General features: G+C 37.1%; 2 protein-coding genes across 2 annotated transcripts; one reads left to right on the top strand and one right to left on the bottom strand.

The window, feature by feature from the left end:
- The first annotated feature begins 6062 nt into the window (after positions 1–6062).
- Positions 6063–9239, top strand: LOC126587748 (putative kinase-like protein TMKL1). The gene is made up of 2 exons (XM_050252824.1): positions 6063–7578; positions 8255–9239. Exons 1-2 carry the CDS (start codon positions 6192–6194, stop codon positions 8893–8895), a joined length of 2028 nt encoding a protein of 675 aa, XP_050108781.1. The 5' UTR covers positions 6063–6191; the 3' UTR covers positions 8896–9239.
- A 1061-nt stretch (positions 9240–10300) lies between these two features.
- On the bottom strand, positions 10301–15438 carry LOC126584181 (probable pectate lyase 8). Its single transcript, XM_050248646.1, has 7 exons — positions 15203–15438; positions 15058–15111; positions 14402–14467; positions 11620–12262; positions 11402–11505; positions 11093–11231; positions 10301–10867 (listed from the first exon to the last, which is right to left on the bottom strand). Exons 1-7 carry the CDS (start codon positions 15334–15336, stop codon positions 10652–10654), a joined length of 1356 nt encoding a protein of 451 aa, XP_050104603.1. The 5' UTR covers positions 15337–15438; the 3' UTR covers positions 10301–10651.
- Between the last annotated feature and the right edge of the window lie 1080 nt (positions 15439–16518).

The following is a 16518-nucleotide window of genomic DNA, read 5'->3' as shown; positions in this document are numbered from 1 at the left end:
CAACCTTAACAATTTTTATCAAATTGAAAGTTGTATCTCTTATATGTGTTATTTCTCATTGATTTGCATTTTTTTGAAAATTTGAATTTAAATAAATGGCTCACTCAATTGTGGTCTGTTACTCAATTACATAGTTGGAGGCGAGGTGGTCGGGATTAATTTTCTAAGGACTAGATGATAGGTGGGATCGAAGTGGATCAACATATGCGTTCGTCGAGTTGCAAGCGTGTGTTGCTAGGATTGGGGTATTTTGATGCGAAAATTATCTTAACACACAAATTAAACCCTCTTGTTGTCAATTGTAGTAAAGAATGTAAGTAGGGATCGTTCTAGGCCGGGGATTAGGAGGGATTGCTAAAACACTTGAAACTGACTTAAAAACGTAAAATTAAGCTTAAAACACCAAACTAGACTCAAAAGATGCAATACAAACTAAAAAGACTCAAAACTAGTTTAAAAGACTCAAAATTGCTTAAAACAATGAATTAGACTCTAAACTGACTCTAGGGATGGTTTTGGACGAAATTAGGTTCTAACTTGACTCAAGACACTTAAAAACACAAATCAAAATAGATTTTGACTAATAAAACACTTTAAAGTAAAGGGGGATTTGATTTTGATGAATTTGAAAACAAAACAAACAGATTGTAAACTAAAACAGATTTTGGACGAATTTGGGTAAACTATGGATGATGGGCTAGCTAGAGGGTTCTTCTCCACACATGACATACTTGCACATAAACCAATTTTCAGTTGTTCTTTCAATCAATCATGAAACTCAACATCCCAGGTTAATTAAGTCTGCTTAAATTAACCTTCAAGTTCTCCTTAAGTTATTGAATTGGATGGGAAAGCGCATACAACAATTCAAGCATTCTTCAAAAGTCCTTTACGTCAACAGCACAATAAAGATACAATCAAAGATCATTAAGCATTATGAAAACTATAAGTATTGACGAGGGATTCGTTACTATGATGAGCACGAAACTCCTGCCAAGAATTCATTTAACACGATCGTTTATAAGCGACCTCCACTACTTGTGAATATAAGTTTGTAACTATTAGGTGAAACTCCCTTATACTCTAGCATCATATTCATGCATGCAAACTAAGTGTGCACTCTTAATAAACATACACGAATAAGTTATTAATCAAGCAGTTAAATAAATTGAATTCACAACTTATGAAATCACAACTGAAGGTAATCAAAACATATTGCAAGCATGAACATGGTTTCGAATTCCCCCCTAGCTAAGGGGGGTTTAGTTCCTCATACTCACAAAGCAAAGATAAACAAATTTAGACATTGAAAACAAAAGAATGAAAACACCTAAAAACGCTCCAACAATCCAACTTGACTGGCAATCACGTCCAAGGGTCCTCCTTCTTCTCTTTGTTACGGCACAATGTGTGTTTTGATGGATGCGTATGGATATATGGAAGGGAATATCTGAATTTGTTAAGAAGAAAATACTCTACCTTGCGGTAGAATGTATCTTCCTCCCTTCTCCCTAAATTGTCCGTGTGAATGTGTCTTTGGATGGATCTTTCCTCTGCTTTGTTATGGTGAAAGGTGGATGTATTTATAGGCTAGGGAGAGGACCACCATCTAATTAAGGTGGTAGTGGTGTATGTTGTGGTAATGAGTGGATGTAATGGGTGTAGTGGGTGAATGTTTGGTAATGAGTGGATGTAATAGGTGTAGTGGGTGAGTGTTTGGTAATGAGTGGATGTAATGGGTGTAGTGGATGGATGTTTGGTAATGAGTGGATGTAATGGGTGTAGTGGATGGATGTTTGTAGTTATAGGTCAACGCACTTGCACACACACATGCTGATTTCTAGCCTTCAAATCTTCAAAAACGTCCATCCTCATGTCTCCATGCTTGCATTATCCAATCTTGGCCCAAAAATGCTCCAAAATGCTCCAAATAGCAATTTGTTGCTAACTTTGTTATTTGAACCTACAAACACACGAAAATAGCTTAAAGTACTAAAATAACTAGAATTAAACTAAGTAAATGCAAGAAACAAGCTAACTAAGTTGCATAAATATGCTCCTATCAAATTCTACTAGATTTTCCCCAAGGAAGGTCGATAGCTCGGCTTACCTAGAAACACGTCAATCTCAGTCCTCCGACGTCCAAATCCTTCCAACGAAGTACCCCGAGACTCGTGAGGACCTCCTTAAGCTTCCTATGTCCTTAGAATTCCCTTTAAAGCTTCGATCCGTGCCTGAAAGGGGGAGTTCGAAGCTTGTCCGTACGAAAGAGGGAAAAGAGAGTCCGAGAGATGAGAGAGAGGGCACGGGAAAGAGAGAGAAGGTAGGTGGGTATGTGTGGTCCAAAAGCCACCAATCATAACTAAGAGAACACTTTGTTCTAATTGGGTCCAATAATAGAGGAATATAGCTAATTGGTCCACACTCTTAAGTCTAAACCACAACATCCATAATAATTCTCAATGTCCAAGGGTATTTAGGTAATTTTACGTCGGCGATAAATAAATAATACACAAATCCGGGACGGGCTGTGACATAGACACACTTGATTAGCAGAACACGAAAGTCACAATCCCAATATCTTCATGCAAGTCGCATGCAGCCATAGACCAAAAAGGCTTTTTTTCATAAGCACTTTGGCTTCCAGACAAAAGCCATAATTATTAAACATGATGATTAAGCAATTCAATTTGGGGGAAAACAAGAAATAGTATGGTGGTAATCTGGATTTACTTATGAATAGTCAACATTTAAAATTTAAATTGGAGGAATGCATGATTTATGTAATTTTTTTCAGGGCTAATTATATTTTACATCATTGAGATCTGGGGTGATTTTTAAAAGTGTTACGAAAGTCTAATTTTCTCATTTACATTATAAGGTATTGAAATTGCATCTATTATGCCTTTGGCTAGATTGATTGTTTGATCCTTCATTAAATTAATGACATCGTGAGCATAAATGTCAAAATGGTTCTTGTGTTATAGCCATTTAGCCAATTTAGTATTTGTGTTTTCAATTTGGCCAATGGTTATCATGTTTTATCTATGTTAGACAATTAGGACCATTTTATCCTGTCTTTGTTAAATAAAAACAAACTCATAAATTATTATAAACATATATATAAGATTCTCTATTTAATTTAAATATTGAAAAATAAAATAAAATTAAAAATTAAAAGAAAAGTACTCTCCCCTTTTCTATGTCACAACCTTAACAATTTTTATCAAATTGAAAGTTATATTTCTTATATGTGTTATTTCTCATTGATTTGCATTTTTTTGAAAATTTGAATTTAAATAAATGGCTCTCTCAATTGTGGTCTGCTACTCAATTACATAGTTGGAGGCGAGGTGATCGGGATTAATTTTCTTAGGACTAGATGATAGGTGGGATCGAAGTGGATCTACAGACGCGTTCGTCGAGTTGCAAGCGTGTGTTGCTGGGATTGGGGTATTTTTATGAATTTTTTAACAGAGATTAGGTGAAATGTTTTTAATTGGCTTACGGAGAAAAACAAGATGACTAATTGGCCAAAAATTGAAAACGTATAAATTAAATTGGTCAAATGACTCTAACACAGAGACCATTTTAATATTTAAGTATTTAATGAATGATTAAATATTCAAAGAAATAAAAGGTGCAAGTTAATACAATTTCAAGACTTCAGAGTGTGGTATGAAAATATTAAAACCTAGTGATCAGTTTTGGAAACCAACTTTTTTTTCTTGATTGCAGTATGAGGTGCAAAACCAAAAGAAGCAATCAGTGTGTCGCCATCATGCTGAACAAGGAAGTGCTTTTAAGTTTCATTAGCTGCTGACCACTAAACAAAAACAGCTTCTGATAATCTTGATTAATTATCTTAAACAAAACAAAAAAGGAGATTCTTCCAAATAGTAGATGGATCGATGATGAAAATCATGCAATTAAGGGAATGATTAATTTGAAATTGACTGGCGTGAGCATGAACAGAAACCAACTCCATCAAATCTTTATTTCCCTAATCATCAATTTGAACATTATTTCATTAAATTAATCGATATTAATTTGTGACCCACATGATGGAATGGTGGAACTCACCACATGTGAACACCACCTTTAACACCCTCACTCTACTCTTTTGCTTTTGTATAATCTGACCCACAACCTGTCAGCCACAAAGCATGCGGACCCACCGGACGCGGCGTGTGGAACACCATCAAAACCGACACTCACTCTCCATCTCCGGCTCCAAGTCAAAGATAATCGACACGTGTACGGTTGTATCAAGGACCACCACAACTACAGTACAGCCGCGCCTACACTGTCCCTGGAAAAGACAAGACTCGGTGGCTTGCTGCTCAGACAAAGCTTTCTTCTCAAGAAAAGCAACCGTTGCCTTGCTGCAACCCTATGAGATTTTAAATAAACAAATAGGGTACCCAAATAAATAAAACCAATTCGAAAGGAGGGCGTGCACCGCGCAGGCAAAAATTATAATATCAAAAGCAAACCCCCAATAAATTATTGAACCAAGTGAGGAGTGTTCTGCTAAAATTTTACTTATTTTTGGTCCCTCAACTTGAGTGTTCGTTTCATTTTGGCCCTCAATTTTTCTTTCTTCTCAAGTTGGTTATAAAATGATACTACATATTATTTCTCCTTCTACACACATATCTTTGTTTCTGACAATTGAATTAAATAAATTAAACATTATTATTGAATTTGTTTGCAAGAAACTCTGTTTAGATCAGCATCAAATCAATGTAGCATCGAAACGCCCAATTAAATTGAGACACGTTTAAAATCAATTGTGTAGATTATTGTTTTAGCACTCATTAATAAAACAACTAAGAACCACATCAATCAGTTTGGTTTGGTTTGTTTGTGTTACTACCCATGGGCATAATTGGTCAAATGTAAGTAAATGGAGGACATTTTTGTCAAAGTAAATGAATTTTCTAGATGCAATTCAAGAAATCAGATGTTGTTATCTAAACTTTCATAACAAAAGTCATTTCTGTCTTTATTACTTATGTTATAATAAAGAGGTGAATCTCAATGAAAGTGAAGTATTCGTTATGAAAAATAATGTAAGAGGATTCTATGATGGTGTAAGAAGAGGATGCTAAGAAATCTTTTTCAAAAGTGGGATTCTTTATAGACTATCTGCCACTTCATGTTTTTGACACAAGATTTTATAATGTTGGCAATGAAATTGACGTTAAACTGTAAGATGATAAAGAGTTATTAAAGAGTCTCATTTTGAGAGTCTCCTTAGCATTTTTTTTCTTCAGTAAAATAATATATTTTACACTAAGAGGTGGAGGAGTTCGGCTAAACCACACAATAGACAACTTAAGGAGAGTCTTCTTAGCATTTATCGTTGTAAGAAATAAAATGGTTAAGATACAGTTACAAATGTTATTAACACATTCAAAAGTCTAGGACCTCTTTTCCATAAAAAAAAAAGAAAAAAAAAAGGCAAAGAAAAAAGGATGTAGGGCTGGTTTGGTATTGCTGTGCTTTGAAAAAAAGCTGCTGTGAGAATAAGCGACTGTGCTGTGAGAATAAGCGGCTGTGAAATAAATCAGCAGAGTGTTTGGTAAACTTTTTTGTAAAAGTGCTTTTGGAAAAAAAAGCAGTATAATAGTGGGTCTTTTCATTAAAGAAGCACTGTAGCTCCGTGTGCTTTGAAAAAAAACCAGTTTTCCAAAGCTGCAAATAGCAGCTTTAGTTTTTTCCTTTGATTTCAGCTTATTCTCACATCAGCTTCCAAAATAAGCCTTTTTTTTTCAGTTTACCAAACACCTAAAACCCTCACAGCTTTTTTTCATGGGTGCTTTTTTTTTAAGCACCTCACTCCCAAACTAGGTCGTAGTAGTCCAGGATCAATATGAGACCAAAATAAATGTGAAGGAGGGAAGTGATAAAACCTCAAAAATTTAGGGGCAATTACAAGATTAACCCGCTCAAAATTAAAACTTTATGCTCCAATCCAACGGTAGATAATTAACATAGTACGGATGTGAAATCAAATAAAAGGCCCCTCTACATATTAGACTAGGAGATCACTTGTAGTCAACACTCTTGTCAGCTTTTCCAAGAAAAAAATAGAGCTTCTTTGGACTGCCCACCACCTTTCCCCTTTCCCCTTTCCCCTTTCCCCTTTCCCCTCCCTCTCTCTCACTAAACCCTCAGCTCCTTCCATGGAGGTTTCGAAACGTTTCTCTCTCTACATTTTCCTCCTCTGCTTCCTCCTACCCTTGAACAGCAAACCCACTGACTCTGTTTCTGCAGATGTCGAGCTCCTCCTGGGAAAAATCAAAGCTTCACTGCAAGGTAACTCTCAGAACTTGCTCTTATCTTCCTGGAACTCCTCTGTGCCTCTCTGCCAATGGAGGGGACTCAAATGGGTTTTCTCCAACGGCTCTATTTTGCTCTGCACCGACCTATCCTCCCCTCAGTGGACCAACTTGTCCCTCTCCAGAGACCCATCTCTCCACCTTTTTTCCCTTCAGCTCCCATCTGCCAATCTCTCTGGTTCTCTTCCCAGAGAGCTGGGGGAGTTCTCTATGCTCCAAAGCTTGTACCTTAACATCAATTTCCTCACTGGGTCCGTCCCATTGGAGCTTGGGTACAGCTCTTCCCTCTCTGACATCGATTTGGGAAGCAATTTGTTGAATGGGGTTTTACCGCCGTCGATCTGGAACTTGTGTGACAATCTGGTTTCCCTTAGGGTTAATGCAAATTCACTATTCGGTTCGGTTCCTGAACCTGCAGTGCGAAACTCTAGCTGCAAGAATTTGCAGTTTCTTGATTTTGGTGGGAACAAGTTTTCTGGGAATTTCCCAGAATTTGTAACCCAGTTTGGTGGGCTTAAAGAGCTTGATCTTGGAAGTAACATGTTTTCGGGTCCGATTCCTGGGGGTTTAGGGCAGTTAAACCTTGAAAAATTGAACCTTTCGCATAATAATTTTAGTGGGGTGTTGCCTGTTTTTGGTGGATCAAAGTTTGGTGTGGAGGCTTTTGAGGGTAACAGCCCTGGACTTTGTGGGGCACCTTTGAAAAGTTGCAGTGGAAACTCTGGGTTGAGTCCAGGGGCAATTGCCGGCATTGTTATTGGTTTGATGACTGCAACTGTGGTTTTGGCTTCATTATGTATTGGGTATGTGCAAAACAAAAAGAAAAACAGCACGGAAGAGAGTGAAGATGAAATAGAGGAAGAAGAAGAAGATGAGGAAAGTGGGAGCGGAGGCGGTGGCGGTGGTGATCAAGGAAGGCTTATTTTGTTTCAGGGCGGCGAGCATTTGACGTTGGAGGATGTGTTGAATGCAACAGGACAAGTTTTGGAGAAGACCAGCTATGGGACTGTGTACAAGGCAAAGCTCTCAGATGGAGGGACCATCACTTTGAGGCTGTTGAAGGAAGGTAGTTGCAAGGATGGGAGCTCTTGTCTTCCTGTGGTGAAGCAACTGGGGAGGATTCGCCATGAGAATTTGATTCCGTTGAGAGCTTTCTATCAGGGGAAGAGAGGGGAGAAGCTTCTGATATATGACCATCTTCCTCACAGAAGCCTTCATGATCTTTTGCATGGTATGTATATATTTCGTGCTTATTAAAAAATTAGCTTTGAAATACATTGTTTTGTTTTGGATACATCGTATGTCTTTGGCCTCTTGTGATTGTTGAAACATTTCAAACCATCAATGTTCGATGATCGCCCTAGATATTTATCAGTTTCTATTAATAGCTAATTGTAATACCGGAAAATACGATCGAACGAGAGTTTGAACGGTTCACTGCCCTTGGCTTAGTAGGCCTCTGATACCTGAAAGGATTCACTGGCATTAAATGTCACAGGAGATGGATTGGTTTCACTGTCCAGCATATGATTACAGGTTTACTTTGTACAATTTACATGGATATGAAAGAGTGGAAACTTAGTTACAGGGATCTTGCAGTCAACTGTTATGTAGGAGTCGTTTCAAGAATTCATAAAAGCCCTTTGGAAGATTTGGAAACAACAGATTATATTTAGGCTGGCTCACGTTAAGCAACTTCAAAGTCTCTTGTGCCTTCCTAACCCTTTGTTTCTCAAATTGGAATCAACATATCTTCCACAACCAATGACCTAGAGTTCTGAAAGCATCTTGAAGAAAATGGACACATCCTCAAAGGGTTCACATATTATTTGCTGCCTATTTCTTTACTTATCGACACTCACTGCAGAATTATTTAACTATTTTTTCATCTGTTTTTTTGGATGCAGAAGCCAGAGCAGGGAAACTTGTGTTGAACTGGGCTCGACGACACAAGATTGCACTGGGAATAGCTCGAGGACTAGCATATCTTCATACTGGTCTTGAAACACCTATCACTCATGGGAATGTAAAATCTAAGAATGTGCTAGTGGATGAGTTTTCTGTAGCTAGGCTCACAGAATTTGGGCTTGACAAGCTAATGATCCCTACCGTGGCTGATGAAATGGTGGCGGTTGCAAAAATTGACGGTATTAAGGCACCAGAGCTTCAAAAGATGAAGAAATGTAGTTCAAGGACAGATGTTTATGCATTTGGAATTCTTCTGTTGGAAATTTTGATAGGCAAGAAGCCTGGTAAAACCGGGAGGAGTGGTGATTTTGTGGATTTGCCTTTGATGGTGAAAGTTGCAGTCTTGGAGGAGACGACACTGGAGGTTTTCGACGTGGAGGTACTGAAGGGGGTGAGGAGTGCAATGGAAGAAGGTCTGGTTCAGGCATTGAAACTCGCAATGGGTTGCTGTGCGCCGGTTGCTTCGGTTAGACCCTCCATGGATGAAGTTGTGAGGCAGTTGGAGGAGAACAGGCCAAGGAATAGGTCTACTTTGTACAGCCCAACAGAGACAAGGAGTGAGATTGGTACCCCATTTTGAAGCTTCCATTTCTTAAAAAAAATGTCTAAAATTATGACTTAAACTAAATTGAAGGCTTCGCTCGCTCGCTCTAACGCATGCTCTCTTATCGATTAGCCTCGGCGTCTTCGCAATTGAAAATGTTGTGCATCTCTGATTCAGTAGAGAATTGTAGGAGTTCATGGTGATGGGATTTCTTCATATGGTGGTTATATTTTTAGGATGAAAAATCAATTCATGGTCTCTGTGTATTTTATGATGACATTGCTTCTCCTTTAGTCTTTCTTTTCAAGCAAGTGTGCTGGAATGTGTACCAAAATCTCAAATATATTTATGTTTATGCTGCAAATTTCAATGCAGAAGAACCCAAATGTTTCACTATAAAACAATCCATTAAGACATAAACACACATATTTGTACTAATCAAGAATGCCTAAATTCTTTTTTATTTATTATTTATTTTTGTTTATTATCAATTTAGCTCATGAGAATAATGGGTTTTATTTCTTGGAAAACTCAAATACCACTATTATTATTGCAGCAATCTTCTAAAGGAGAACTTACTGTTGTGTCTGCAACATATGATACTTTATTTATCTATAATAAAAAAATTGAAATATTCTCATTATAAACTAAGCGGGTTGGTGTTTTTACAAGAAATCTCTAGCCAACCTTTTGCGATTGATATGTTGTGATAATATCAACAACATATCAATATAGGGAAATGGTTTTTGCACCACTCTTTAGTTTATGATGTTCAAATAAGTTAATCAAAGAAAAATTAAGGAGCTGGAACAAAAGGAGAACAGTGCAAGGAGAAAATGGAAATGATTAGAATTAGACCTAGTTTGGGAGTGAGGTGCTTAAAAAAAAAGCACCCATGAAAAAAAGCTATGAGGGTTTTAGGTGTTTGGTAAACTGAAAAAAAAGGGCTTATTTTGGAAGCTGCTGTGAGAATAAGCTGAAATCAAAGGAAAAAGCTGAAGCAGCTATTTGCAGCTTCGGAAAACTGGCTTTTTTTCAAAGCACATGGAGCTACAGTGCTTCTTTAATGAAAAGACCCACTATTAGACTGCTTTTTTTTCCAAAAGCACTTTTACAAAAAAGTTTACCAAACACTCTACTGATTTATTTAACAGCCGCTTATTCTCACAGCACAGCCGCTTATTCTCACAACAGTTTTTTTTCAAAGCACAGCAATACCAAACCAGCCTTTAAAGAGCCGAAACAAAAGGAGAAAGTGGAAAGAGAAAACGAGAATGAAAAAGTCATTTCATATGGATTCAATGAGACTATTCGTTACAGTAATAGTTCTATTTGGGAACATTAGCCTAGCCTAGGTTTCTCCTTGCCTAACCACATGGCAAGAACAAAGAGGGTCATAACTGCATATAGCTTATACATGCAAAATCTCAAACAAGCTTAGTTGGATAAAATGTGCCCATGTTTTTTTAGGTCACATGCAAAACAATGTGGCCTTGTCATCAAATATTTCATTGCCTAAATTGCAATTACAATATTATATGGACCAAAGAAAATAGAAAATTACAAACAAAAAAGAAAATGTGACAAGTAGAAATGTGACTAGAAAAAAATGTACACTTCTTCAAATACTTGATTGGGGCAAATAGGGTGGAAGGAAGGGACGTAAACATAATGGCTCCACACCAATAATCAAAGGAAAGAAAGAATGAGTAATAATTTCTTTCTTCCTTCTGTTCTTGTTTCTTTTCTTTTTTTTTCTTTTTTTTTTTTTTTTTTTGGGATTGAAATATAATTAACATTGGTAACCCCTCCGGCAACTGAGGACACCGGCGCTGGCCGTGATGGAGCCAACCAGGGAAGATGACTTGGCTCCCAAGCTAGAGGCCCTGGCATAGCTTGCTCCGGAACCAGTTCCTGATGCAATGAAATAGGCTCCATTGAGCATCAGGTCTCCTTCTGATCTCCAGTTCCAGTGCGTCCAGTCATTTGGATCAACTCTATGTGTGACCTACAAATTATCAATTAAACAAATTGCAAATATGTCAAATTCCAACCTCAACATCTTACCAGGGAGACTAAATAGACAAGGTAGTAAATTGAGGTCTATATATAGCTTATTGTCTATTTTCCGTCTTTCAATTCATTTTTTAGTAACAGTTTGTAACAGGTTTTATTTGCGCCTATTTCAATCGCTTTATCAAAATTAGCTTCGTTTTGTATTCCGAATTTATACCTCCTTTGCAAAAGCATTGTTAGGGGCCAGATATCTGTTGCCCTGGCTGTTAATTGTGGGTTCAGCACTTCCACCAATGGCATACATTTCCCAATGTGTGTAGTCATTGTTCACCACATGGAAATACCCGTGCCTACACCTGCAAAATTAATTCAGTTGGGGACCAATTAATAAATTCAGAATGTGACTCTTTATGGTTGCGGAATGTGATCAGCTGGTAGACCAACAGAATACAGCCGGTCGACCTGCGACTCACAAACTGCAAAGTTTATAAAAGAAACTAAGAGCTAATCACTTCAGAAATGTTACCTTGGCATCCTTTGAATAAGTCCCTCTCCAAAATGATTGTAGGCAATTGTCACTTGCATAAGCTTGTCCCTTACATAGGAGTCACTGTGACCCAGTAACATAACCTGTTCCAATCACCAACATAAATGTTCTTTAATTTCTTATTGTGTTTTTAATAGAAGTGTTTAGGAGTATAAATGCTTCTTACGAAAGCAACCCAGACGAGCCTAGTTATGTACCTCATTATGATGGGTGAAGTAGTTGTTGGAAATGGTAATTGCAGTAGAGCCCATAATAGCATCAATGAGCCCATCGGCACAATTAGAAAGGGAATTGTGGTCAATCCAAATGTGGCTAGATCCAAAAATGGAAATGCCATCCCCGTCCGCCATCGTCCTCCACCCGTAATGGCTCGGCGAGCTCCGGACCAGGGCATTTCCGGTAGATTTGCAGTCATGGATATGTAGCCCATGGATGATGACATTAGTAATATATTGAATCGTAATGCATGCCCCATATGCAATGTGCACATTGACTCCACGTGCATCAATTGTCTTGAAGCTGTTCATAATTAGCTCTTGCTTTAGTGTGATCACCATGTCACGCTTGAACACAATCCACAACGGCCTGTCCTGGATAACGGCGTGGCGGAGGGTTCCGGGTCTAGGGTTGACGGGATCATCATTGCCGGGGTCGTTCACGACGTAGTATCTCCCGTCGCGGCCACCCACGGCATTGCGCCCGAACCCTATGCCGCAGTTTGCGAGGCGCTTGCGGTGGAGCTGCCACTGAGGGTCACATCTCCAACAATCATCAATTGGATTCCCCGTCGCACATGAAAAGAATCCCAAATTTCTTCTCTCTGTGCTATTACGAATGGTCCTGAAAATAATTACAAATAAACAAATAAATCATCAAATTTATATAATATAAATAAATAAATAGGCATGTGAAGCAAATAATGTAATGTCACATGCATAAATAATCTTAAGGGGCCTAAGGGCCTTGTGAATAAATGGTATGGACATACTATATTTGGCAATAATAAACATCAGGGATAAGAAGGATACGGTCCATACGGAATTACGGCTTTTTTTTTTATATAATTATTTTAATGTTTTTCCTAAATTTAGTGATACAAAGTAATAAATGGGGAGGTGCACAATTTGTTTGTTCATATTGCAGTGTCGGTGGACAATTAGGGTTTTATAAAAATTAGATGGAAGTATTTAATGAGGTCGCGGCGGACCCATTGAACGATGTAGTTTCTGTCAGTAGGGTTAGCTGTTGTATCAGCTAAAAAATGAAGCAGAATTCTGTTGAGAGAAAGTCTTCTGGTACATAAACCAGATTTTCACCAGGCTGGTGATGGGGAGCAAAATTGAAGAAGAATAGACCCCACTAAATTGGGGAGTTATGATCCTTTTTAAGTGAAAGGAACAGTTAATTGAGTGTTAAAACATAAATTTAGGGGAAAATAATGTAACTTCTGACTTTTTATATATGGATGAGACAAATTGTTCATATGAGATGGATTGAATGATGAGAGCTTTTGACTCTTGGGTGCATTATATTCATCACATATAAGGCATTGGATTCTAAGGTGTTGATTATGCTAATTTGGTTCCCATGATTGGCTTATGGAAAGGCAAGAGATCAGTTTGAGTGAAAACTAGGAGATGGTTTTGTATGGTATATAACTAAAGTGTGGTATGTGATTGATATTTAAAGGGTAGTGATTTTATCACTCTGAATTTAGCTTCTCGTATTCCAAATTGAGTACTTCATAGTTTTATAAACTCTAAAGGAAAGTATCAAAAGTTAAACTACGAGTGCTCAATTCGTTGCTCTGAGTAAAGTATGAACACCATATTTGTTAGACAAATTATTGTGTGGTACTTTAACACTGTCACGTAATGTGTATTATCAGTTCACATATGATAGTGTATAAGTCTGGTTGACTATTGATATCAAACGATAAACTATGCACCAATGTTCATCCGTATAATACGTGAGTTGGTTACACCACGTAATAGTGTTCCACCATCACGCTAACAATCTTTCCACATGAAGAGGAGGGGCTTTAGACTTTAGTGAGATAGAAAAACAACCAAAAGGTGCACAAACAAATGCATTGGCACATAAAGCTAATGTGAGATAGAATGAGATTTGGATAAGGGGAAGGAGAAAGAAAAACAGACAAGAAAATAATAATGCGAAAGCGTGAGGAGCGGATCTGGCGACATGGGCATGTGAGGAAAAGAAAGAGAGGTTGCTGCCGCAAGAACATGCCAACAACATGGGTGGTTGATTCCCCAGAAATCTATAAAGTTTAAACACAAATTCCTATTTAAGTATATGATTAAGATAATAATATTAATAACTTAATATAATATAAAGGATATATTATTTAATCATTAAAGACGCATAAAAAGGGGTCTTTGTAGAATATAAGATGGTAGAGAATTTGTACCATCAGAAAGAACAAAAGCTTATAATAAAACGATGTAGTTTTGATTCTCAATCAATTACTTTTTTACCGTGACTTGTGTGTTAGGTTAAATTTACAAGAAAGTGGTCCTTGGGATTTTCTTTTTCGAACAATAGAAGTGTACCAATTCTTGCCCACCAGGGTTAGAACTGTTGACCCTTTTTTACTGTAGTTTTTGGCGGTAAAATAGGAAATGGCATTTGACTGGATTTAACCTACATATCGGAAAACAATAGAAGAGAGATTTATATGAGACCGGATGCATTTCATTGGATCGTCTCTCTTCTTTCGTATATCTGTCTCTTCTTTCGCATAGCATGATACATGAAGAGAGAGGTAAATACATCAAAAGTTAACGTTTCGTGTAAGTTTTAGTCAGAAAAGAGTCATGTGGAAATGACATGTAATAAAACAAGCTTGTAATTGATGAAATCATGCATGATGCCATGTAACACTTCTTTTATACGACCCCATGATATCTTAAAACATATTAATTAGGGTAACATGCAAATCTTAAAAGAGAAACTTACATGTCAACCATGGAGGCTATTTCATCTGGATTATCTACTGCGTGCTCATCCAAAGCTTCATCAGACCTGCAAACACAGAATTATTTTTTACCAAATTAGAATTCTTTTTGTAATTGAGAAAGAGTTACTAAAAGTTATTATTAACGTGAATCACCTAATTAAATAAGCACAAAAGATACACACCGCCCGATAAGCGTGGAGAGAGAATTGGATTATGGCAAAAATGACATGATTAATTATGACTTAATTTAATTACTACAAGTACTCAAGATTGCTATTGGATAACTGTACATGATATGAAAAGGGTAATTTTGGTACGTTAAAATTTAACATTTCTAAAAGAAGGGGAAAACTATGATCACCAAATAAACAGTCTAGATTTTTCAGATCCAATATCAATTAATGCCTTAATTTTGCACTCTTAGCCAATTCGACGATCCAGATCAAAAGATCTAAAACCAGCCAGGGAAATCATTGGTTGTCCCCGAAAATATATCTTTGTCTTTCTATCTCTCACATTACGTTACTATTTTGTTAAAAATTGTATTATCCAAAAACTAAGAAGCTTAGTAAGGAGGATGTATCCCCAATTGAACGCTAGAACCACCTTAAAGCTGAGAAGTTGAAAAAATAGCAAGTACTACTGAAAAACTGACCTTTCTGCCATTGATGAGTTCTTGGAGCTCAATGACTCCTTTGGTCCCACAAACCTACCACACAAAAAAACCCTAATCCAATGGGCACCCAAAACTTAAAGACTCCACAGTGAAATGCAGCTCAAATTAAAAATAAAATGCATACCTAGAATTTACATTCTTGTCACTCTTTGAAGAGGCATTTGTGCTTGCAACCAGAGCTAGAAGAACCGCCATTGTCAAAAGTAACAAAAACAAGTTCAAAGAGACCGCCATTGTTGGTTTAGAGCAAGCTCTCATGCTCTAATTTCTGTATTTATATTAATAATGGCGCTCGACCGGTGTCAAAAATTGAAGAAGAAGAGGAGGAAAAATGGAAGGCAAATGGAGTCGAAGAAAATATGTCATGGCGCAGTGTTTATATAGTGAAAGGGCCGGGCCTAATTACTTTTCTAATCTCACTTAAATTAAACCCTGGTTAAGTTAATCACAAAAGTAAACAATATTTAACATCCTTTATCACCACCCTTAACTGCCACTAACTGATTCTCTCACTCTCTCTTTAAAGTCCGCCACTTGTCAAAGGTGTGTGTCGGTCAGTCACGTGCCGCACCCTTTCTGGTCTCTCTCTCTTCACACTTCCTCCAACCCCCCAAAGCCCACGTTACCTCATTTATTTTCATTTATTTTTTATAGTTTTCTAATTTTTTTAGGGTGGTCTACCAACACATCTTTTATTTTTATTTTTTTTTCACCCAACGCATTTTTTATTGAAGTATGATTATTTCTCCTCTATTTTCATCTTTTTTTTCCTTATATTCTCTCATATATTGTTTTTTGTTTTTTGTTTTCTTTTGACTATTAAAAAACTAACACACAACGTTAACGTAATTTAACTATAACCGTTCAAATAGGAGGGAAACTATCAGGAGAGAGAAGACGTGACTTAATCGTAACCGTTTAAATAAGAAGGAATAGAAAGAGAAAGAGACTAGGAGGGTGAAGAATCCTACTTTCCTTTTTTAATTTCTTAATTTTCAACTATCAAATCCAATAAATTGAAAAAAAATAATAACAAAGAAATTAACGAGAGAAGTGTGTAATGTAAATTGAGTGTATAGCAGTATAGCACCCTTTTTTTAGGAAAACTAATGAAAAAAACTTGAAAACTTTGAGTTTTAATGATAAGGACAAAATAAAGGGTAAAGTGAATAGTAACATGATTGACTTTTTAGTGTAAAAATGTGATTTTTCTTTAAAATGAACAGTACCGGGTGTTTTTCGTTAAAATTCTTTTTTTTTTTAACTGAAGCATATTTGTTCATACTACGTACTCGCGGTGGTTTTCAATCTAGTCTACTCACTGGCTTTTGGAGCCACGCAGCCTCGTGGGAGTACCTGATTTTCCGGTGGCGTATGAACTGGCTGGAATATAAAAAGAGTTGACGACTGACAGGTGTCCTCGAAATTTCCAAAGAGTAC

This window comes from Malus sylvestris, chromosome 10 (assembly GCF_916048215.2).
Source record: "Malus sylvestris chromosome 10, drMalSylv7.2, whole genome shotgun sequence".
Classification (NCBI taxonomy): domain Eukaryota; kingdom Viridiplantae; phylum Streptophyta; class Magnoliopsida; order Rosales; family Rosaceae; genus Malus; species Malus sylvestris.
This window is presented reverse-complemented; position numbering and strand designations above follow the sequence as displayed.

Excerpts from the sequence above, each read along its gene's own strand:
- LOC126584181 (XM_050248646.1), bottom strand. The coding sequence starts at position 15,336 with ATGAGAGCTTGCTCTAAACCAACAATGGCGGTCTCTTTGAACTTGTTT. Across the intron at positions 15,112-15,202 it reads GACAAGAATGTAAATTCTAG|GTTTGTGGGACCAAAGGAGT; the intron begins GTATGCATTTTA and ends TTTGTGTGGTAG. Across the intron at positions 12,263-14,401 it reads ATAGCCTCCATGGTTGACAT|GACCATTCGTAATAGCACAG; the intron begins GTAAGTTTCTCT and ends AATTATTTTCAG.
- LOC126587748 (XM_050252824.1), top strand. The coding sequence starts at position 6,192 with ATGGAGGTTTCGAAACGTTTCTCTCTCTACATTTTCCTCCTCTGCTTC. Across the intron at positions 7,579-8,254 it reads CCTTCATGATCTTTTGCATG|AAGCCAGAGCAGGGAAACTT; the intron begins GTATGTATATAT and ends TTTTGGATGCAG.